Genomic DNA, 24,080 nt, shown 5'->3' on the forward strand with positions numbered 1-24,080 from the left:
CTAATAATGCAAATTTTGAATAAAAAATCTTAAAAGGAACAATTTAAATAAGTATTAAACAAAATATTTTGAAAGACTTCATTTTGTAGGAATCAAACAGTCCCAAAAACTACTTCCGTTGTTTAGCCCAGAAGTGGTGACGTATAACACAAGCACCTGCAAAGGGAGGATGGCGATAGATTTGCGGAAAAATAAAGAAGCCCTTTTACAGGCTTATAACGAAGTAGTCAGTGATAAAAATAATGTCGATTGGTGAGCATTTACACTTTCTTACGTTTTGTAAAGAGGTTTACCAATTAATTCAATTACACTGAAATATCTATAAAAGTATCAAAAGACTTCCGCGTGAAGTACGGATGATTCAGAATATTATTCATACAACTGTACAATGCATGCATTAACTTTCCCTAACGGTTTATCGTCCTTTTGATCTTTTAAATACTATGCAGATAAAACAAAATAGTACTGGAGATTTAGAGATTCTGCAGTTATTTTTTAATTGTGTGTCACTGTCCAGGGTGTTTCTCCTTTAAAATAGACAGTGTATGTGCATACCCGCATGTGGGTACTAATAGCCAAATTGCAATTCTTGGGTACACGTGCCCACATACGGTTTTATAAGAAAGTGCAATCAAATCGGCATGAAAAGAGAAATATAATCAGAAACTATTGATAATATGGGGATTTCGTGTAGAACGATAAAGAGTATGAAAAATAATATTTTTAAATTGTATTTTATAATAAAAAACATTCTGATTCACTAATTGCGACAAATTCTCAATATATATCACGTTTCATTCCTGATCCGATGCCATTTTTTATATTAAACAGGATGTGGATACGCGTAGCCTATGGATGGCAATTTGCTAATTGTATGCGCAGACATTGCCTTTAAAATACCTACAATGTTTAATTGCCTGGCGATAGATTTACAATCATGATAATGTAATGGGTGATTAACTGCCTTCTATTTGCTGAGCTAGTGGTGTACTCCTTTAACTCAGTTTGTAGAGGAGCAGGTGCAGAAAATCATAATCACTAATCGTAATCAGTTGTAATCGATTACATTTTACAATGTTATCACATGTAATCAGTAATCATGCAAGTTCTGATTAAAAGTAACCAGAATGTAATTGATTACAATGAATGTATAAAATGGTGTTATCATGATTAATTTTAAGAAACTTTATGATTACATTCATTATAAGGGTTACTTGTAAAGGGGGGATGGCTTACTGTGCTAGGGGTCCTCAGTTCAAATATCAGCTTGTACGGTAATTCACTTTTTATGAAAAAAATCATGTCTCCTGTACGTTCAGAGCAAAGACAATAAAAACCCACATTTTGAAAAAATAATATGTAACCTTACTAACCATGCTAACCTAGCCAGGAGAAATAATGAATACTGATGAAGATATAATCATTAAGTATAATGGTTTTCACATTTGAATTGTTTTACAATAGTCATTTATGTGCCCTTTATAGTTTACTGTTCATTGCGAGCCAAGGCTCCCTGTTGAAGACCACACTTTGACCTTTAATGGTTAACTTTATACATTTATATTATAATAGCATATTACATGTACATGTTTTGTAATTATACATGTACTGCAATACTGTCCCTGTCCATCTGGTTTTGTAAGTGCTTTCATTTGTACAATAAAACTTATATAATAGGTTTGAATTTTGAATATCAGTATTGTCTGGGATAAATTCAGTGTTGATCAACAATTTTATAAAGAGTTATGCCCCTGAAAATACTAATTATATTGGAAATGGATTTTTTTGGCACTCTCATGTGTACAAATTCTTGCCAGAATTGTATGAAACTTATCATGCTTATATAATATATATGTTTAACATGGTTAATTCAGCAATGAATTCTTTTGTTCTTTTATTTCTTTTCTAGCTCTATTCTCATCAATTGGCTTTAGTCCTCTGTTTACCACTATAAAAAAATCTTTGTGAAATGCAGTGCAAAGGCTGTATTGCCAGTCAAGGTCGTTAAACACTTCCATCATCATCTTTCATGGCTTTGTGAAACTACAGTCATGACTGTGCCAATTCAAACCAAACTTTGGGTGATAATTATACTTTGGGTACTATATACATGTATCTAGTTTTACAATTGTGCCTGATAATTATCCTGCTGCCAACAATCACACGTATAGGAGTCCTTGCCATTTAATGGTGATTTTATGCATTTTTGCATTTTTGGAGAACTATATGCCATAATGGTGGATAAAGAAAAATTGTAAACAGCAAAAATTATCAAAAATGAGTCTTATGTAGACGAAACACACGCGTCTGGCGTACTAAATCATAATCCTGGTATCTTTGATAACTATATACACCACTGGGTCAAAGCCACTGCTGATGGACGTTTCGTCCCCAAGGGTATCACCAGCCCAGTGGTTAACATTTCGGTGTTGACATGAATATCAATAATGTGGTCATTTATATAAATTTCCTGTAAACAAAACCTTGAAATTTTCAAAAAACTAAGGATTTTCTTATCCCAGGCATAGTTTACCTTAGCCTTATTTGGCACAACTTTTTGAAATTTTTAATCCTCAATGCTCTTCAACTTAAATATTTTGATATGAGTGTCACTGATGAGTCTTATGTAGACAAAACGGGCGTCTTGCGTACTAAATTATAATCCTGGTACCTTTGATAACTATGAACTAATGAGATGTACCATTGATGGACATACATGTAGTCAACATGGTTAATGAAATTGATATTGACCATGTTGACATATGTATATATTTTTATAAGATTACTTATACGAACAAATTAAATTTGCAGGGCAGTTTTTGGATATGAAGTTCAGACACCAGTCCTCAAATGTGTGGAAACTGGAGGTATAGTACATGTTATATTTACAGAGTAAATTAACAATGCCCCCATACATTGTAGCTTGAATTATCATTAAGAATATCAGTTTCAAATAACATAGACACAATTGTTACCTAAAATAAGATGCAAGAAATCAATCAGTATTGATGTGATATAGTTATAACGAGACATACAATTGAGAACGGAAATGGGGAATGTGTCAAAGCGACAACAACCCAGCCATAGAGAAGACAACAGTCTAAGGCCACCAATGGGTCTTCAATGTAGCGAGAGAAACTCTTGCACCTGGAGGCATCCTTCAGCTGGCCCCTAAACAAATATGTATGCTAGTTCAGTGATACGTAATAGACTTCATACTAAACTCCAAATAATACACAAGAAACTAAAATTAAAATCATACAAGACTCTCAAAGTAACTATATACCTCTACTATTGTAAAACTTGATGATACAAAGAGAAGTAAGGACCATTGATTATGACAAAAAAATCTGAAACATGGTCCATTTAGTCATACAATAAACATGATATATATGAATAAAAAGGAGATTTGTGCACGTTGTGTAAATGAAACAGACACCAAACAACCTAAGCTGACCAATAAATAGATACCTCAGTTAATAAATGTGTACACAATACATCGATTGTTTACTTGAGCTTTTATTTTATATATTTGAAAGGAGTTTTTGCAAAATTACAAACTATTATTTTAGACTGAATTTTATAGGTTTTGAAAATAGCTTATATGTAAATTGTAGAAGGTGGACTTGAAGAGATGTCCGATAGTCTGAATGGTTCCAAGATCATGTATGCCTACTGCAAAATACTGGATCCCAATACAAATTTACCAAAATATGTACTCATTAACTGGGTAAGTACCTTATACTAGACCCAATACAATTCACCAAAAATATGTACTCATGTACTGGATAAGTATCTTATACTGGATCCGAATATAAATCTTCCAAAATATATACTCATTAACCATGTTAACCGGGCAAGTACCTCATTCTGGATGCCAATACAAATCTACTAAATATGTACCCTTTAACCGGGCAAGTTCCTCATACTGGATGCTAATAGAAATCTACCAAAATATGTATTCATTAACTGGGTGAGTATCTTATACTGGATCTCAATACAAATCTACCAAAATATGTACTCATAAACTGGGCGAGTATCTTATACTGGATGCCAATAGAAATCTACTAAAATATGTACTCATTAACTGGGTGAGTATCTTATACTGGATCTCAATACAAATCTACCAAAATATGTACTCATTAACTGGGTGAGTATCTTATACTAGACCCAATATAAATCTATCAAAATATGTACTCATTAACTGGGTGAGTATCTTATACTAGACCCAATATAAATCTACGAAAATTTTATTATTAACTGGGTGAGTATCTTATACTAGACCCAATATAAATCTACCAAAATATGTCCTCTTTTACTGGGTAAGTACCTTATACTAGACCCAATATAAATCTACCAAAATATGTACTCATTAACTGGGTTAGTATCTTATTTTAGACCCAATATAAATCTACCAAAATATGTACTCATTAACTGGGTGAGTATCTTATACTAGACCCAATATAAATCTACCAAAATATGTACTCATTAACTGGGTGAGTATCTTATACTAGACCCAATATAAATCTATGAAAATATGTACTCATTAACTGGGTAAGTATCTTATACTAGACCCAATATAAATCTACCAAAATATGTACTCATTAACTGGGTAAGTACCTCATACTAGACCCAATATAAATCTACCAAAATATGTACTCATTAACTGGGTGAGTATCTTATTTTAGACCCAATACAAATCTACCAAAATATGTACCCATTAACTGGGTGAGTATCTTATACTAGACCCAATACAAATCTTCCAAAATATGTACTCATTAACTTGGTTAGTATATTATACTGGATCCCAATACAAATCTACCAAAATATGTACTCATTAACCCTGTTATCCGGGCAAGTACCTCATACTGAATTCCAATACAAATTTGCCGAAATATGTACTCATTATCTATACAGGGGCGGATCCAGCCACCAGCCATTTTAAAAGGGGGGGGGGGGTTTATAGTTGCCAGTCTGTGTTAATCATGTATCTCAATAGCATTCATTCTCTTAATCAGCAAATCATATTTATTGTTCATGCATCCTTAAACCTTCAACTGAGTTTAAAGGAAACATTCATACAATTGTGTATCTCTCTTTTTATTTGTAATTCCCTATTTCCTATAATTTTCAAACAAAAACATGAAAGGAAATATTTTATTTGTTTTTAGAATTCATTTATGTCTGAGAAATCCTTTATATCCTGTTTAATATTCAATCTTTTCTTTAAACATATTTAACAAATGTAACTTATAAGTATCTGAAATTATGCAGGTTTATAACAAATATTGCATTCATGTTTGAAATAAAACAATTTAAGTATATATTTTTATCATTTGTTCAAACCATCTATAACAAATGTGTGTATCTCTGACAGTATACAGGTTACAAATATAGCTTGAAGTATGAATATTAAAAACATTTCATACTTTTAGAAGTACTATTAACATTAATATGCCATTTGATTAAATGGAGTGTTATATACATGATACATTATGATACATGTAAGAGTACAAGATAATCTACTTTGTGTACATATTACATGACATAAAACACTGTGCTGTAGGCTATGGTATAGGTAAGTCATCACCTTATCATACCTTCTACTAGGAATGTATGTTATATCTGTCAATACTACCATTACAAGGTGGAAAGATTGCACAATAATACACAATTTCTGTCACTTAAACATATGTAGAATTCAATAAAAAGATTTTCATTTTAGAAAATCCACATGATTATATAATTGGTTAAAAATATATTTATATATAATCATATTTAAAAATTCTCGGACACATCAAATTTTGATTTCTCACGGGTAAATTATGTAATTTGACAGCTTCTTTGGTTCATTCTTGAGAAAAGGGCTTGCTGGCTGAGATTTTTTAAATTGTATTCCAGTCTGTCAAGAGAAATATTAATGGATCAATAAAAGACCAGGAAATAAAATTTCAGAAGAAATCTTGTTGTATGTACCGGACCGGTACTGTAAATTCAGAGATTATTGCATGCATTTATTGTTGCTGTTTTGTCATTGTAGACTAAAATGCTATTCTAATTTTTGCGATATTGAGAAAAAACCTGTTTAAATTCATCTAAAACATTTCATAATACTAGTTTAAATTTTTTGAGATTATAGCCCTATTGCCTTTTTTGCAATGATAAAAACATCTCAATAATTTCTGAATATACAGTATAACTATATATACTGCTAGATTATAAATCTATATAATTCTCTTTGTAGCAAGGTGAAGCAGCACCAGAATCCATGAAGTTTAAATGTGCAAACCATTTACCAGATATTCAGAAATTTTTTAGGGTAAGAAAGGTGTTTGGTTAAGCTGAATAAATAAATTGACACAATACACAGGGATAAATATTGCTTAGCTACTTATATCTAACATTACCATCCAATCATAATGTACCCAACCACACAGTGAAACACATACACTTATTTTTGAATGCTCTATTTTCTAGGGTATACACATAGTTGGCATTGCTCTATTTTATAGGGTAATTAAACACTTGTTTTGAATTTTCTAGGTATGCATGTTATTGTACATGCTCTATTGTCTAGGGTATACACATAGTTTTATATGCCCTATTTTACTGGGTATACTCAAAATTGTGAATGTTCAATTTTGTCAGACATACACAAAATTGTGAATGCTCTATTTTGTCAGACATACACAAAATTGTGAATGCTCTGTTGTCTAGGGTATTCAAATAGAAATTAATGCCCTATTTATAGGGTACACTCCAAAGCTCGATTTTAAAGGGTTTACACTATATTTAAAATGCTCTTTTGTCTAGCTAGGGTATACAAATTGAAATGATTGTCTTATTTTATAGGATATACACAAAGGTTTGAATGCTCTATTTTATTGGGTATACATGTAGTTGTCAATGCTGTATTTTGAATGATATTTAGGGACATTAGCTGTAAAAATTATGTTTATTTATTTGACAACAATTATATTTTATTGAAGGCATACTATTATGTTTATCGAAAAATTACAAAAGTCCAAAAGAAACAATTAACAATGCATGGGAAATTCAGTAAAAAAAAATGGTTATTCCTGGTGTCTCTTGTATCACTTTCAATGATGACATCTTTGTCTTTTAATGAGTGATATCATAATGAACACATGATGACCATCTTCACTAAAAGTTAAATTGAAAAGTTGCATTGATATAGGCTGTGTTTGGATATTCGCCTAATGCAGCCTTTGGTTACCCATGATAGGTACCTTTCAGTAACCATGGTTTTATATTTTGATATTTACCTTTGGGTACCTATAGGTAACCATATATAGTCTGCCAAAGACAAACATCCAACCACAGCCTACAATTTTTTTTTTTAATTCATAGCTTATGCCCCTCTTATGTTCCTTTTTTTTTAGGGTATACATGTAGTTATTAATGCCAGAACAGAAGAAGACATAGATCCAGATGATGTTACAAAGAAAGTGGCAAAATCTTCAGGATCAAACTACAGCTTCCATAAAGAAAAACCTAAACCTAAAGATGATAGCCCAGCACCTGTGGTTTGTTTGTTTTATATAATCTGCTGTAAAAATCATGATTTCATGTTTGATAAATGAAACAAAATTTCATTAGAATCCATTATTTGCACATTTACACTACAAAAGTTACAATTAAAAATTAATTAAAGATACAATTAAAAATGGGAATTGGCATTTTTTCAATTTTGACTTTTGTTTTTGATTTAAACCTAACATAATATTGGTCATGTTACAAATAACCAAATGACACAATGAAAGTTCAAAATGTGACAATATCATATAGAAAACAGTCATATGCAATGCAATATGGTATCTGTGTTCTACATAGTATTAGATACCCTTTCCAAAAAAAAGGTGATGTTTAAATCTGACATACCCAAATCATTTGGAATAACCTTAGTAACAATTATGTCAGCTTTTCTTAAAGTATAAGCAACCTTTGAGAAAGATTATGGTGCTTTCATCCCGTCTGATGCCTCTAGACATCACATTGCATGTTTCCAGCAATATCTCAAGGCAAACGAAATATTCCATAAGTGTTTTTTGGCAACATGAAGGGCAAAACTGACTTATAGTATGGTGAATGAGTGATGTGAAGACCCTTTAGAAAATTACACTTATTCATCTTATTCTTTGAAAAATTTCTGCTAAAAAGTGCTATTTAGATTTATGGCTATTTTAGGAAGATTTCCCTTCATCTTACTGACCCATTATTTCTTTGAGATGATCAACGATGATCTATAAATATTGCTTCTTGTATCTGAACATTTACTTTTAAAAAAAGTGCTATTAAGGTAGATTGATGGTATACCGCCATCTTGGATTGTACAATCACAGTACAAAATCGGTCTAGTTATTTGCCTAAATCTGCAAATTAAGAAACATAATTGCAATTCAATAGCTAGACTGTTTTTTCTATTTGAAGAAAACTTATTAATTAATAGTATTATACAAAATATTTTAACAAATATCATTTTTTCTGGTTTTCAAATCATTTTTTTCAAATGAGCCATTTAAGGGGAGATAACTCTTTTAGTACAAAATTTATACTGGTCTAATAGGGATTTTTTTTTTTTTCACTTGTAGCAAGAAAACAAGTTCGGTGACACCATGTTTTCTTTTTATTTTCTTAAAACATATTATGAAACCTTTCTTCTAACAATTTATTTCAAAATTCTATCTCATAGAATTTTTTTTATGCACAATAATGTGTTTTTTCATGAACAAACTAACCAAATTTTGGCAATTTTCAACGACTCATTGCTTGAAAAATAGCATGGTGACCCATACTTTTTATTATATTTTTGAAAAGAGCATAGTAAAATCTTCATTTTGGCAAATTATAAAAAAAATCTGTCTCAAAAAATATATACTGGTGATCTACCTTAAATACAATTTTATTTCCTTGTTGTAGGGATCTGTTTATCAGAGAACAGTTGCAGCCAGAGATATAAACACAAAACAGAGAGATCAGTTCTGGGCAGAAAAAGAGGTAATATCATTTTATGTTCCCTTAATTCATTGCACTAATTGAAAATAAGAACATTCCTCAGTTATCTCCCTTATGCTAGGATCCATTTTTTTTAATTACAAAATAATTGGAAAGAGTGCTGAAAAAAACACCCAATAAAGCCAAAACCATTTCCGAAAATGTTTTTACCAATCATAGCTATTCCCATTTCTCCTCGATTTACCTTGATTGATTGAAAAAGATACCTTACCTGCAATAATCTCTGAATTTACACATTAAACCTTTAACCTTAGCACATGGAAGACATTATAAATTACCGATAGTTTAAAACAAAACATGCTCTTCATAGCCATCAGTTACTTGAAGAAAAAACTGGATAAATTGCTGAAAAATGTACCCAAAATGGTAAGGTTACCATATAATACAAATATTTATGTGTTAAATGATCTAAAAATGTTCTGTTCATCAATGAATGATCAGAAAGAAGAACAAAGAAGAGTAGAAGAAGATAAGAAGAAATCAGGGTTAGAAAAAAAGAAACTTGACCAAGAGAGGAGGGAACGTGAGGTAACACAGTGTGTTGAATGGCTTCACTTTGTTATAGATGTATATCCTATTTGTGTAGTGCATGCTTATCTTGTATTGTTGGAAATTTATTCTAGGTACTTTGGTCTTCTTATCTATATATATTTTGTTTCTCCTTTCTTATACTGTATACAATTATTTGTTCATTTATTTATGCAACTCATAAAAAGATTACTTTAAAAAATTACTACTGCGACAAAGATAATTTTTTTTTTTTTTTTTTTTAAATCAAATTGAAACAGACATGAATGTGATATAAAAAAACTGCATACAAGTAATACTATAGAATTCCATTTTTGCTTGACTTATCTTGTGATTTTTTGGCAATAATATTTCAATCACAAAATATGTAATTTTTCAGTAATCATGATATTAAAGAATTGATTTATATTATATGTGAGTCTGCAATTATAAAAGAGAAGATCCATTTTCTTGTTTACTTCTTATTATTTACTATTAAACTGATGTTCTCAATTATTCTGTTGTAAAAATACATCTTGAATGCATGTTTATCATGTTCCAAAAGACTAATTTCTGATTAATTTATTTTGTGTATGTTAAGATTTATACTATTTAGCATGATTATTTTACATTTTACCTGGATTTTACTGATATTTTATAACTGGTGTCACTTTTACTAATAATACTAATTTTATATTTTTGTTAAGTGTTTGTTTTTTTATTACTAATCATTAATGTTTTACACATATCTTTTATTTAGCCACATAGACTGTTCAAATATCATCTCAAAGTGCCATCTTTTAATTTTTTACAGACGTATCATTATTAAAGACTATAATACACAGTCACTGAGACCTCCCCTTAAGTTTCAAGTAATTTTACGAATGAACAAAAGGAATCTATAAGTCAGCAGTCTGAGAATTAATCATTTCTTTTACAAATGTTAGAAATTTTGATATAATTTTAGTGGAAAATAAATGACAATTACCTCATTTTCTCAACTTAAATAGAAAAAACAGGCTATTATTTGAACTTGGAATAATTTTTAACTATGGAATTTGCATAGTTTCTTGTGTTTAAATTTTTTAATAAATTCCATGTTTTTTTGGTATTATGATCATATGAGTGGTTCATAACATTTTCCATACAATGTATGTTGGGTAGATAGAGTTGTGCGCGGCACAGTACATTCTATTGAAAATATAATATTTTCTTTGTAAAAGAAAGCGTTGTGCGCAGCACAGAACATTTCAGTATAGAATAAACATGGAATTTATAAAAAAAAATTCTATAACAAGAAATCAAGCAAATTCCATAATTAAAAATAATTCCAAGTTTAAATTATAATAGTCTGTTAAACGCTTTCCTTAGAAATCTTTGTGTGTGTAGCCTTATAGAGTATTTATGTTGACTTGTAGTTGAGTTCTATAATTTATGCATATTTATAATATATATTGTTGTAACTATATTTTTTTTTTCTAGTGTAGTTTGCTGGTGAACTATTCGTAATGCCCCCTCCCCTTTTGCTAGGTGAAGGGGGCATGAAAGTGTTACCCTGGAACATCCATCCTTCCCTTTGTTCCCTTTTTGTTTCTGTATGCTTTACTTCAGTTTGCTCGATTCCAGTTTTATAATACTAATACACAAAACTGAGAGCCAAAACTCACAGACAGAGATCAAATTAAGGCATAATTTAGTCACTGTTCTAGAGTTATGCCCTTTATAATTTTAAATTATTTTGTTTCCTCACCCTTACTTATGTAAGCATCATGCAAATTATATAAAACATACACAATGCTAAGAATCACAGCAATCCAATAGTGGGCAGTGATTCATTCATGTTTTAGAGTTATGAGTTTTTATTTTGAATATTGGAACCCTTGAGCTATGGAATTCATGTCCTTAGACAGATTTTTCTTTATTTTATAATACCTTATTCTGTTAGGCAGTGTGGCCATTAAGGTTAACCTTTGTCCATATGTACGTCCATTCTCTGACTGCGATTTGCATCAACTAAATTTTATGAAACTTTTACTCAATGCACATCAAATTTGAATTTGGATGGTATCACTTTTACTTTTCTTGAGTTGTGTTCCTTTTTAAATGGAAAAAATACTTGACTTTGCCTTATTTTTATCAGCACACACTTATCATTAATTAATACATCATAAAATCTTTAAAATTTATTCAGATTTTCCATTAACTTGACTTATGTTATCTTATGCTCATAACCCAGTTTCATTTTATGCTGAAGTTTGTTTACCAATGCACTAATTTCAGATTTGTACAATATTGTATACAATGTACAATAGACATAAGAAAATGTGGTATGTGTGTCAATGAGACAACTCTCCATCAAAGTCACAAAAGTCAATTTGAAAAACAAAAACGACTATAGTTCAAATACAAATCCATTTATGGTTATGGACCCACTGGCACTCATACCACACCTTCTTATATCTATATAAAGCATTACTGAATAATTGTGTTATTGATACAAAAGTGCCTCTTTAAATGGTTTAATTTTGGTGTTCATTTGTAGCTATTCGTAACATAGATATTTTTCTATATCAAAAATGTTTATTTCTATGTGCATTGTTTTCTTCAATTTGTTCTGTTAGGTTTTTGTCTCATTCACTTTTACTCCAGATATCCTTTTACATAGATATTAAAAATTATTACATTGGTTGCAATGAATTACATTGATTTCCCAGTTAGATAAATCCGATAATTTCACATGTGAAATAAACGTGGTTATTTCACTCTCTGACGTCATACAACAATAGGCGTTGTCAAGACGTCGATAACGTGGAAACAAAACATGCGTAGGAAAACCATATAGTTCCTTACATTTTCTACATTAATTTCATAAAAAAAAAGCAATTTGACAATGTAATAAAAAGTATAACTAATCGCCGTATTTGAATATAAAAAATAAGACAACTTGTGACCGAACGCCGCTATGGATTAAACTCGTGCTGCGCACTCGTTTAATCCATGCGTCGTTCGGTCACGCGTTGTCTTATTTTTTATATTCAAATACGGCGATTAGTTATACTATAATTAATATTTGATTCCTCGAGATAATAAGTTTAGATACCACCACATTTTCATAAAGCCACAGCTACAGGAGAAAGGAGGCTTTATATTTTCTGGACTGCTTGTCCTTTATCAAGTTAAATTTGAGGATTGAATTTTCATTGATGAAGTTTTGCTCCCATCAACTTAAAACTTTTTTTTTGCATTGTTGAAATACCAACTCAATATATGGTCTTTAATAGTTCATAAATGCACTAAGGTTTTTGAAAAAATATTTGATATAAGAAAAATATTTGTTTGATTGTATGTATTATGAATTTTATTGATAACAGTCTTCCATAGATTAACTTTATTTCATGGATTAAAAATAGATATAATATCCATTTTGTATCTATTCTTTAACACAATAGTTTGGCATCATGCAGTTTAATAAATAAAAAAACTATTATAACTTCAGAAAAAAGAGGCAGAAGACAGGGACAAAGTAGTGAAAGAGAGAATGAAAGTTGTTCATGAACAAAAAGTCAGAGAAAGAAGAGCTAGTCAGATAGATAATGAAGAAGAAAAGAAAAGATGGGTAAATAATTATTTATTATTAATCCATTGTGAAGGGGGTATAAGTTTTGCCCTTGTCCGTCCATATGTCCCAAAATTGGTTTCCATTCTCTAATTTTATTTAACCTTAACCAGAACTAAATGTATGAAAATTATACACAATACTTATTACCACTTAACACAGGTCAAGATATAATTTAGGTGGCGTCAGTTTTATCTTCCTAGAGTTATTACAAATGGAAAACTTAAGAAATAATTCATGGCAGCCATAGATTCGTTTTCATTTAACCATGGGTTGGGTATTTATATTCGATTCTAATATGACGTCCTTATTACGCTTTGTAAACAAAGCCGTGTTCTAATGAGCATAAAAAACATGTTTGACACATGCGCACGAACTTACTGTGTGTTTAAATGTAATGTCCATCGTTATCCTTTAAAATGTATACATTTAAGCAGCAGGAATAAACTTTTATTATATATTTTTTATAAAAACAACTTATATTCACACTGCTTGTAGTTTTTAAACTTATCAAATATAAAATGTAATGCACAGACTCCTCAGGAAAAAAACCGGGAAAAGCTTGATCATTTTTACGGTATTTTCGTACGCTTCGACCTATAAAATTACTGAAAATGTCCTATTAGAATCGAAATAATTCCTTCGTGTCATGCTCTATGCTAATTTTAACATGGGTAGGCATTATATTTGATCACATTTTACACCTCGCTAATGCTCAGTGTAAAATATCGACAAATATAATGCCTACCCATTTTAAAATGAGCATAGAGCCTGACACGAAGGAATTATTTCTTAATTATTTTACCCTGAGCATTAGCGAGGAGGAAAACACGAATATAAATGCCCAATCCATGGTTATATGAAAACAAATCTACAACTACCAGGAATTATTTCAATTCTAATAGGACAAATTCCGTAATTTTGTAAACCATGAAAGCCCTATACACATTAAAGGGTTTGGCTGTTCCGTTTTACCCCCATATGATAGTATTAGTAATATTATATAATTCTCAATGATAGTATTTTTTAATTGCATTTATCACATATATATATATACTTCTAAAGTAATTTTATTGAATTTTGAGGTGTACAAGAAGCTTTAAAAAGCCTGGTGTTTCCATTTGATTTTTTGTTTACGGAAAAATACATATGACGACACCTGGTTTTGTTGCCATGCCAAGACAGTAAAATCATTTAGCAGAATTTTCGTTTTCTGAAATTTTACCACAAAATATAAATTCAAATGGACTGATTTGTTTATTTTCCTTTAGAATAGAGATAACTATATATTGTATGTGAATCTTTGCCTATGTAAACTGTGGATTTTCATGTTGAAAATTGAGAATACCTGGTAGTATAATTATGTTGGGCCTGATGCGGAACAGCAATTTTTGTTAATGTGTGCACTTGGGCTAAAAGCAGATATACTATGATTGTACTGGTTGATAATAGGTTGTCATATTAGAAATACTGGCATTTTTTGTTTCCCTTCTTTACCTTGAGTTTGTCTCAATTAAACGTACGAAACTTTTTCACAATGCTCATATATTTATTATAGGAAGTTGAACAGGGCAGACAGGTGAAGGATGAAGAAGAAAGGGCTCATAGGAGTGAAATAATGAGGAAGGAAAGGGCTGCAGTAAGTCCATACATTTCTATTATTAATGTGTCTGTGAACAGTTTATTTTTGCTATCTCCTATAAAGGAGACATCAACTGGAAATCAATAAGAACAAATAGAACTACAATTTTAAAGGTGAACATACTCTCAAATGGACTTTGTACTCAGATTAGAACTACAATTTTAAAGGTGAACATACTCTCCGATGGACTTTGTACTCAGATTATTTCATAGAAGCATAGAAAGTTCCTGATATTGGTTTCACTATATAATACAAAGTCATATACAATTTAAGTAAATGTACACTTTAAGAGTTTTAATGAAATGGTATATTGGGTATATTCAATTATGCATTACAGTACACAAAATATAACGAACCTAAATATTTTATAGGAGGCCACTAAGTTAGCTTCCACATCAGCTTCAAATGCCAGAAATTTATTTAAGAGGCGAGAATCACAAACAGATGAAGATTCCAGGCGAGCACCACCACCTCCAAGGTATGTAGTTTTTATAGTGAACTAGCTCTTTTAGTTAGCTAGTTCTTTGTTGTAAGCATTTATTCTATCACTACTTTGCTAATCAACTATTTACAAGTTTATAGTGTAAAAAGATAAACTACTACATGAAGCTTTCTTGAAATGATGAATTTTCTCACAATTGTGGCAACACTAGAATGAAATAAATTCACAATAGTTGTAAATTCTATAAGCCAAGGAAAATTTGAAAATCTTTTAGGATAGAATTTTTTTAATACAATTTTCCCTTTTCAGGACAATTAAATTTTGATATTTATGATATGAGGATTGCCTAGCTTTTTAATTATTTATTTTTCAACTGTCAAGAGTGAAGAAATAGTGTATCACTCATGTTTGGGTGATGGAATCTGTTTCAATTTTCCACTATATGTAGACAATCTGTATCTTTATTTTTAAATTGTCTGCTAAATGATAAGTTCGTTATATGTGACATAGTCACCTTTTTTTGGTGATGTCACATTTAGAAATTCAAAGTAATGCTGGAAAATTGACATATAATTGAATTTTGACCAACACAGAACTGAGATCAAATGAATCACATTGAATATAAATAAAATAAACATCTGTTCCGAAAAGTGTAAATTTGGAGAGAGGATAAGAGCTTTTGACTTTGAAAATTTAAATATTTAATTCCAGAGTTATTAGCTAGATTTCAATCTTATCAGATAAGGTAATTTTTCACATATCACTTGTCAGCTCTTTATTTAGATTGTTATTGGGATTAGTGAATGTAGACTCCTTTTTGATTTCTAAAATTTACTAGTCTAATTATCCAGAGTTATGGGCCTTTTTAGAGTGATATATTAGGTTATATTTATAGCTTTAAGATATCCTCATGCAACTTTTTTACAAGGCCATTTTACTGACTTCTAATTTAAAACCTTCTAAACATTTCATTTTATTCTTTCTATATGCCAAACAAGTGCAGCTTTTAATTATCATGGTAAAATCTAGGTACGGTAAATGTTTCTTTTGGGAAATACTTCTGACAAACATTCTTACCATTCAAGAAAGTTTATGTTACTATTTAGAATAATATGATACAAATTATTTTGATAATTTTTTTACATTTATTTTATTATAACCTTTCAATGATATAGATGAAATCCTGGTGAAGAAATATTCATGTTTTATTACTTTTTATAGGAAGCTGAGAGGAGATTTCCTGTCTCAAGGAGAAAACAATGATCAACAAACCAGAAAACAACCGATACAGTTACCAAGGGAAGAGGAACGTAGTCCACCCCCTGGTCGACAGCCATCACCTCCTAGGAGACAGCCATCACCACCAAGACGGGAACCATCACCTCCTCCACGACAGCAATCACCACCAAGACGGGAACCATCACCTCCTCCACGACAGCAATCACCACCAAGGAGGGAACCTTCACCTCCACCAAGAGAGCCTTCACCCCCTCCCAGGGAGCCATCACCACCCCGAAGTCCTTCACCACCCAGACAAACATCACCACCCCCATCAACAGAGAGTACACCCAAAACCAGAAATTTGTTAGCAGAAGGAATGCCTCAGAGACAAGATTCAGATGAAGAACAAGATGTGGATGTATGGGAGGATGGTAAGATTGTAGATCATTAAAATATGAAAAATCACAAGAGTTATACATGGGGAGGGAAAGAAAATTATTAGAAATTCATTTAAAAACATAAATAAAAATGTATTCAGGGTTTCCCCTGTGTCGATTTCTTATTTTTCCACCTCTTTTTTCCAAAACAAAATTTATTTTTGACAACTTTAATAAACAGATTTTTGTTTAGAACTAAAACAATTTCAGTTTGCAGCATTATAGTTTCTTTTAGTATTATTCTACATATCTGTATTATAATCCACATTGTTATAAATGAACACCAAATTACAACAACTATTTATTTTTATTATTTTAATTTTTTTAGTCATACTGTAAAATTTTACTCCTGAGAACTATTATTGATTTACCAATTTCTTTCACAACAGCCAGTGGAAACCCTAGGCCTGATAAACTTACTCTCCTATTAATTTATTATATCACCAGTTGACTAAACTTTTAAAAAAAACCATGATTTCTTGAAAAACAATGTATAATAGATATTAATCTTCATTATGTTTTTTTATTGTTCTTTAATGTTTTAATGGCCTTTAAGTTATGGGCCATTTGTTTTGGAGAGTGAGAGCAGAAATCTAATTTTGGGTTCAAAAGGATTAAGTGGCCCTTGCACTAAAGACTTTTTTTTGTTTGGAATTTTATAACAGTTTATGAACAATTTAACAGCATTTATTAAATTTAACAGTTTAAAACATACAAAATGCTATAATTTTTAGAGCCAGAAACATCAATTCCAGCAGTTCAACATGAAGAAACTGTTCAGTATGATGAACAAAACTATCAACAAGAAGAACAACCTACAGATGACCAACAATACACAGGGGCACCAGCAGTAACACCAGGGGGCACTGCAACAGTTACAGCATTGTATGACTATCAAGCAAGTAAGTAAACAATACACAGGGGCACCAGCAGTAACACCAGGGGGCACTGCAACAGTTACAGCATTGTATGACTATCAATCAAGTAAGTAAACAATTCACAGGGGCACCATCAGTAACACCAGGGGGCACTGCAACAGTTACAGCATTGTATGACTATCAAGCAAGTAAGTAAACAATACACAGGGGCACCAGCAGTAACACCAGGGGGCACTGCAACAGTTACAACATTGTATGACTATCAAGCAAGTAAGTAAACAATACACAGGGGCACCAGCAGTAACACCAGGGGGCACTGCAACAGTTACAGCATTGTATGACTATCAAGAAAGTAAGTAAACAATTCACGGGGGCACCATCAGTAACACCAGAGGGCACTGCAACAGTTACAGCATTGTATGACTATCAAGCAAGTAAGTAAACAATACACAGGGGCACCAGCAGTAACACCAGGGGGCACTGCAACAGTTACAGCATTGTATAACTATCAAGAAAGTAAGTAAACAATACACAGGGGCACCAGCAGTAACACCAGGGGGCACTGCAACAGTTACAGCATTGTATGACTATCAAGCCAGTAAGTAAACAATACACAGGGGCACCACAGTAACACCAGGGGGCACTGCAACAGTTACAGCATTGTATGACTATCAAGAAAGTAAGTAAACAATACGCAGGGGCACCAGCAGTAACACCAGGGGGCACTGCAACAGTTACAGCATTGTATGACTATCAAGAAAGTAAGTAAACAATACACAAGGGCACCAGCAGTAACACCAGGGGGCACTGCAACAGTTACAGCATTGTATGACTATCAAGCAAGTAAGTAAACAATAGACAGGGGCACCACAGTAACACCAGGGGGCACTGCAACAGTTACAGCATTGTATGACTATCAAGCAAGTAAGTAAACAATACACAGGGGCACCACAGTAACACCAGGGGGCACTGCAACAGTTACAGCATTGTATGACTATCAAGCAAGTAAGTAAACAATACACAGGGGCACCAGCAGTAACACCAGGGGGCACTGCAACAGTTACAGCATTGTATGACTATCAAGCCAGTAAGTAAACAATAGACAGGGGCACCAGCAGTAACACCAGGGGGCACTGCAACAGTTACAGCATTGTATGACTATCAAGAAAGTAAGTAAATAGTACACAGGGGCACCACAGTAACACCAGGGGGCACTGCAACAGTTACAGCATTGTATGACTATCAAGCAAGTAGGTAAACAATACACAGGGGCACCACAGTAACACCAGGGGGCACTGCAACAGTTACAGCATTGTATGACTATCAAGCAAGTAAGTAAACAATAGACAGGGGCACCAGCAGTAATACCAGGGGGCACTGCAACAGTTACAGCATTGTATGACTATCAAGAAAGTAAGTAAACAATACACAGGGGCACCAGCAGTAACACCAGGGGGCACTGCAACAGTTACAGCATTGTATGACTATCAAGCAAGTAAGTAAACAATACACAGGGGCACCAGCAGTAACATCAGGGGGCACTGCAACTGTTACAGCATTGTATGACTATCAAGCAAGTAAGTAAACAATACACAGGGGCACCACAGTAACACCAGGGGGCACTGCAACAGTTACAGCATTGTATGACTATCAAGCAAGTAAGTAAACAATACACAGGGGCACCAGCAGTAACATCAGGGGGCACTGCAACAGTTACAGCAATGTATGACTATCAATCAAGTAAGTAAACAATTCACAGGGGCACCATCAGTAACACCAGGGGGCACTGCAACAGTTACAGCATTGTATGACTATCAAGCAAGTAAGTAAACAATACACAGGGGCACCACAGTAACACCAGGGGGCACTGCAACAGTTACAGCATTGTATGACTATCAAGCAAGTAAGTAAACAATACACAGGGGCACCAGCAGAAACACCAGGGGGCACTGCAACAGTTACAGCAATGTATGACTATCAAGCAAGTAAGTAAACAATACACAGGGGCACCACATTAACACCAGGGGGCACTGCAACAGTTACAGCAATGTATGACTATCAAGCAAGTAAGTAAACAATACACAGGGGCACCACAGTAACACCAGGGGGCACTGCAACAGTTACAGCATTGTATGACTATCAAGCAAGTAAGTAAACATAATAATTGACAGATGACTAGTAAAATGAATAATTAATGGTTTTGGAGAATGTAGAGTAAAATATGACTGTAAACAGCTGGGAATGAGCAAAGCCGAGTTGCAGTTAAAACATGTATTAAAACAAAACTAGTTTCAAGTGTAGGATATATATGGAAACAAGTTAAATGAATCTGATGAGTTGACCAATTTTGACATTCATCAATATATCTCAAATAAGAATTTCCATTGAAAAAGATATATAAGTTTCCGAATATTGCTGTCAACAGCTGTAGAAAGACATTTTACTTCTTCTCTGAACACAACATTTATTGAAGAAACTATACAACTCTTATCACGTCCTCTAGAAATGAGAAGAAAACAAACTGATAGCTGACTATTTAATTAGCAAACCCCTATCATACCCTTAAATTTATAAAAAAAATGTATGCATATACATATAAAAGAATGACCATGAAGTAATGGTTCCAAGTTTAACTTTACAAATGTTTATGTTTCGTTTAACAGCTGATGACACAGAGATAAGCTTTGACCCTGGTGATACTATAACAAATGTAGATATGATTGACGAAGGATGGTGGACAGGTACAGGGCCAAGTGGACATACTGGGATGTTTCCTGCTAATTATGTGGAAGTCGTGGAATAATTTAAATATAATACAAAAAATTCTTTACTTATTATAAGCACATAGATTGGAAATTTATTTTAAAAACAGGATTCTGTATAGTAATTTAATACCAGGTTTTTATTTATAATCAAGATTTAATTGAAATCTGACATTGCAATAAACATCCATTTATTTGTGATAGTGTAAGATGTGGATTTCCACATATTTTTTATTAGTTATTCCCTAAATTTCTTCATTTCCAAATTTGAATAATAAATTTGAATTCTCATTAAGCATTTTTTACCTGAAAACCAACTTATCAATGTAAAATCAGAAAATATCAATAATAACACACAAAGTACTTAGAATTTTATCTAGAGCTATCTAGTTGTGATTATTGTCACAAAGTTAATGTTAGTTGTATATTTGAGATCCTTCATGTACTTTTATATTTTATTATGTGACCAAATCAACAGGATTGATTACTTTATAAACATTTGCTCATTTTATAGCTATATTAAGCTTTGCTTCATTTTATACACTGACTCAATGTTTACCTCTCAATACAATTTGTGACAAAACTATTCATGTAAGTTATAATTCACAATTAAATTAACAAATCCATGTATCTAAATGGCCTTTTCTTACATATCACATTTTTTAGTACAGTTAAAATTTACAAGATTTTGTTTAAACAAGTTTATTTTCTTTCTTACTCTGGATTTAGAATTGGTATACCAGTATATTTAAACACCTAATTCGGTATTGACTTTTTTTTGTGGCAAGCTTTTTATGTAATTGATATGAATGTATGTTTTTATGTTACTTCAGATTTTTTTTCAGTTTTCTGAAATTAGATATGCCCTATAATAGGAACATTAACTGAAATCCACATTGACAAGGTTCAGGTTCAGGTTTGATTTTCTTTTTCCGTTTTTAGATATTTTATCATAACTTGAGGGATTGTGAAGTAAATTTTGAAAATATTTTGTATAAAATAAATGAAAGTCATGGTTGCACTATTGAAATCTATATCATTAGATTTATGGTGATTGAATGTAAGCACACCTGGAATTGTATACTCATAAATTGGGATTTTTTTTGGTCTTGATTTTTTTTTATGATTTCATGATTTGCATGTAAAAGTAAGTTTTGATTACTTTTGATTATATATTTATTAAGCTGACTGTATAGAATATGATCAAAATAAATGAAGAATTGATGTGGTTAAACTATTTAAATGATGGTATATTTAATATGGAAACATGACATATTTTTTGCAGTTAAAAATCAACATGTGTAAGATAACTCAGTAATATTTGCAGCCCTTTTTTTATAATGGTTGTAGTATTAAAATTGTATGACTGCATACTACTAGAACAAAAGCAATATATTCTTTGCATATTAAAAGATAGAACATTATATAAAAGGCTTTCAAAAATAGTTGTAGTCTTTAGAAGTTAGTGCTTATCATACCCGTTGACTCTTTTTTTTATGGTATATATACATAATTTGTATTATTTTTATAATCAGTTTATATTAACTGAAAGCTTGAAGAGTAGATGTTGAAACACATGTATGTTCTATGCAAATAAATTATTGGTGCATTTTAAAAGAATTTCATAGACATTTGATTTGTTAAGAATACATGGTATGTGAGTGATGTATGAAAAACCAATTGACGATTTTGTAAATAAACAATTGTAAAATATTCTGTCTTATATTTAAGCTGCTAAGAATACAGATTCTCATGGTATTATGATAATGGTGGGTTTCCAGTAGCTTTGATCACACAGTTATACAAGCTGCTGTGTGAATTTCATACTTCTTACAAGATCTTAAAAATGTTGTGATTTTCATAAAGCAAGGTTGATCAAACTAACCACAACAACCTGGGTCTATTCTCTGGTTTTGACATGAAATATCATTGATATGGTAACTTATTGTAAATTAATTGTTTACAAAATATTCAAAAATTTAAACACTTAGGTTTTTATACTCCAAGTTACATACAGCTTTTAGAAAAGAGAGATTAAAGATACCAGAGGGAAAGTCAAACTCGTAGATTGAAAATAAACTGACAACGCCATGGCTAAAAATAAAAAGACAAACAGACAATTAATAGTACAGAAGACACAACATAGAAAACTAAAGATTAAGCAACACGACCCCACCAAAAACTGGGGGTGATCTCAGTTGCTCTGGAAGGGTAAGCAGATTCAACTCAACATGTTGCAAAATGTTTGCACAGATTTGTTATAATGTTATTGTTTTTCCGGCTCATCAACTTCATAATTGATTTGGCCTCCAACTGTTTTTTTTCTTCAATTATAAATAAAGATGTGGTATGATTACCAATGGGACAACTACTCACAAGAGAAATGACAAATGTATAACAATTCAAAAAGATGAGTAACACCATAAGTAATGTAAAAAAAAAATGAACGAAGCAGATATGTAACGCAGCAAAAAATGATAACCACAGAATTACAGACTCCTGACAGTTGCAGGGTTAAACTTGTTAGCAGGATCCCAACCCTTTCCTAACCCATGACAGTGGTGTAACAGTGCAACGTAAGAACTATTAAAAGTATCAAATTTTGACTGATGATTCACCCTTAACTACTTAGTTTTAGATATTCAGTTGTATATAGTTACTCTGTTAACCCAAAATTTTAAAACATTACTTTATATGAACTATAATTTGAAAAAAATGAAATATCAAACTTAAACAATTGAATTATTAAAGTATTGAATCAGTATTTTATTCTCGTCCAAGTAATTATTTAAAATTTTGCACAACCTGTGTATTTATATCAAAGTCAATTCAAAATATTTGAATATTTATATTTCTTTTTTCCTAAGACAGGTAAGACTACTCATACAATATTAGTATGATTAACAACTGTCTTCATTCATTCTTTGAAATTGCTACTACTTAGATTTAGCTCATTTGATTAACAGAAGTACTTCAAAAGAAGAACTCTTTCCCCTCATAATTCAATGAGCTCAAAGGAGTGACTTAAGAAAAAAATACCTCCATTACTTTTAGTGTTTAAATGATATTATGATGAAAACTATGCTCTACGTTTCGCTCCTTTGTTGTCTCTTTTTATCAGATTTATGGTTTTAAATTGTTCCTTGTTAACAACTTAATTTTAAAAGAAAATTTATTTACATTTGGGTTGGGTCAAAGTCCCTCAATCCAAATTCCGATGGTTGTATTGAAATTTCTTGCAGAATTTGTTAAGAAATATTTGTAACGCTGTCTTTATCCAGATAAACATTTGTCTATGTCAACCGAGATGTACACTAGTGGATAAATGAAACTATATCCTTAAAGGGGCACTAGCTACGAGATATATAAAAAATCTCAAGTAAGATTTTTTTTGTTCAATCAATAATGAAAGAGAAATAGTGAAATAATAATTCGCTTTTAGCAGCCAAAAAGGTTAAATTTTGTCAAATTTAGCTAAGAAACATTGATAATTAATTATTCACTTGCAAGTGAATAATTCGACCTCATTAAATCTGTAT

General features: G+C 31.6%; 1 protein-coding gene across 4 annotated transcripts; it reads left to right on the plus strand.

Annotated features, from left to right (window-relative positions):
- Window positions 1-104: 104 nt before the first annotated feature.
- LOC134714998 (drebrin-like protein B) lies at window positions 105-22,254 on the plus strand. Of its 4 annotated transcripts, XM_063576811.1 has the most exons (13): window positions 105-252; window positions 2,812-2,867; window positions 3,618-3,730; window positions 6,245-6,319; window positions 7,404-7,547; window positions 8,941-9,018; window positions 9,478-9,564; window positions 13,040-13,159; window positions 14,718-14,798; window positions 15,173-15,279; window positions 16,465-16,895; window positions 17,636-17,803; window positions 20,443-22,254. In XM_063576811.1, the coding sequence occupies exons 1-13, from the start codon at window positions 170-172 to the stop codon at window positions 20,580-20,582; spliced, it is 1,683 nt and encodes a 560-aa protein (XP_063432881.1). In that variant the 5' UTR covers window positions 105-169; the 3' UTR covers window positions 20,583-22,254. The 4 variants fall into 4 exon arrangements, with proteins under 4 accessions (XP_063432881.1, XP_063432882.1, XP_063432883.1 ...); XM_063576812.1 differs by lacking the exon at window positions 9,478-9,564; XM_063576813.1 differs by lacking the exons at window positions 105-252; window positions 2,812-2,867; window positions 3,618-3,730 and adding an exon at window positions 4,108-4,150.
- The last annotated feature ends 1,826 nt before the right edge of the window (window positions 22,255-24,080 follow it).

The sequence above is a fragment of the Mytilus trossulus genome, chromosome 4 (genome assembly GCF_036588685.1).
Source record: "Mytilus trossulus isolate FHL-02 chromosome 4, PNRI_Mtr1.1.1.hap1, whole genome shotgun sequence".
In the NCBI taxonomy this organism is placed as follows: Eukaryota; Metazoa; Mollusca; class Bivalvia; order Mytilida; family Mytilidae; genus Mytilus; species Mytilus trossulus.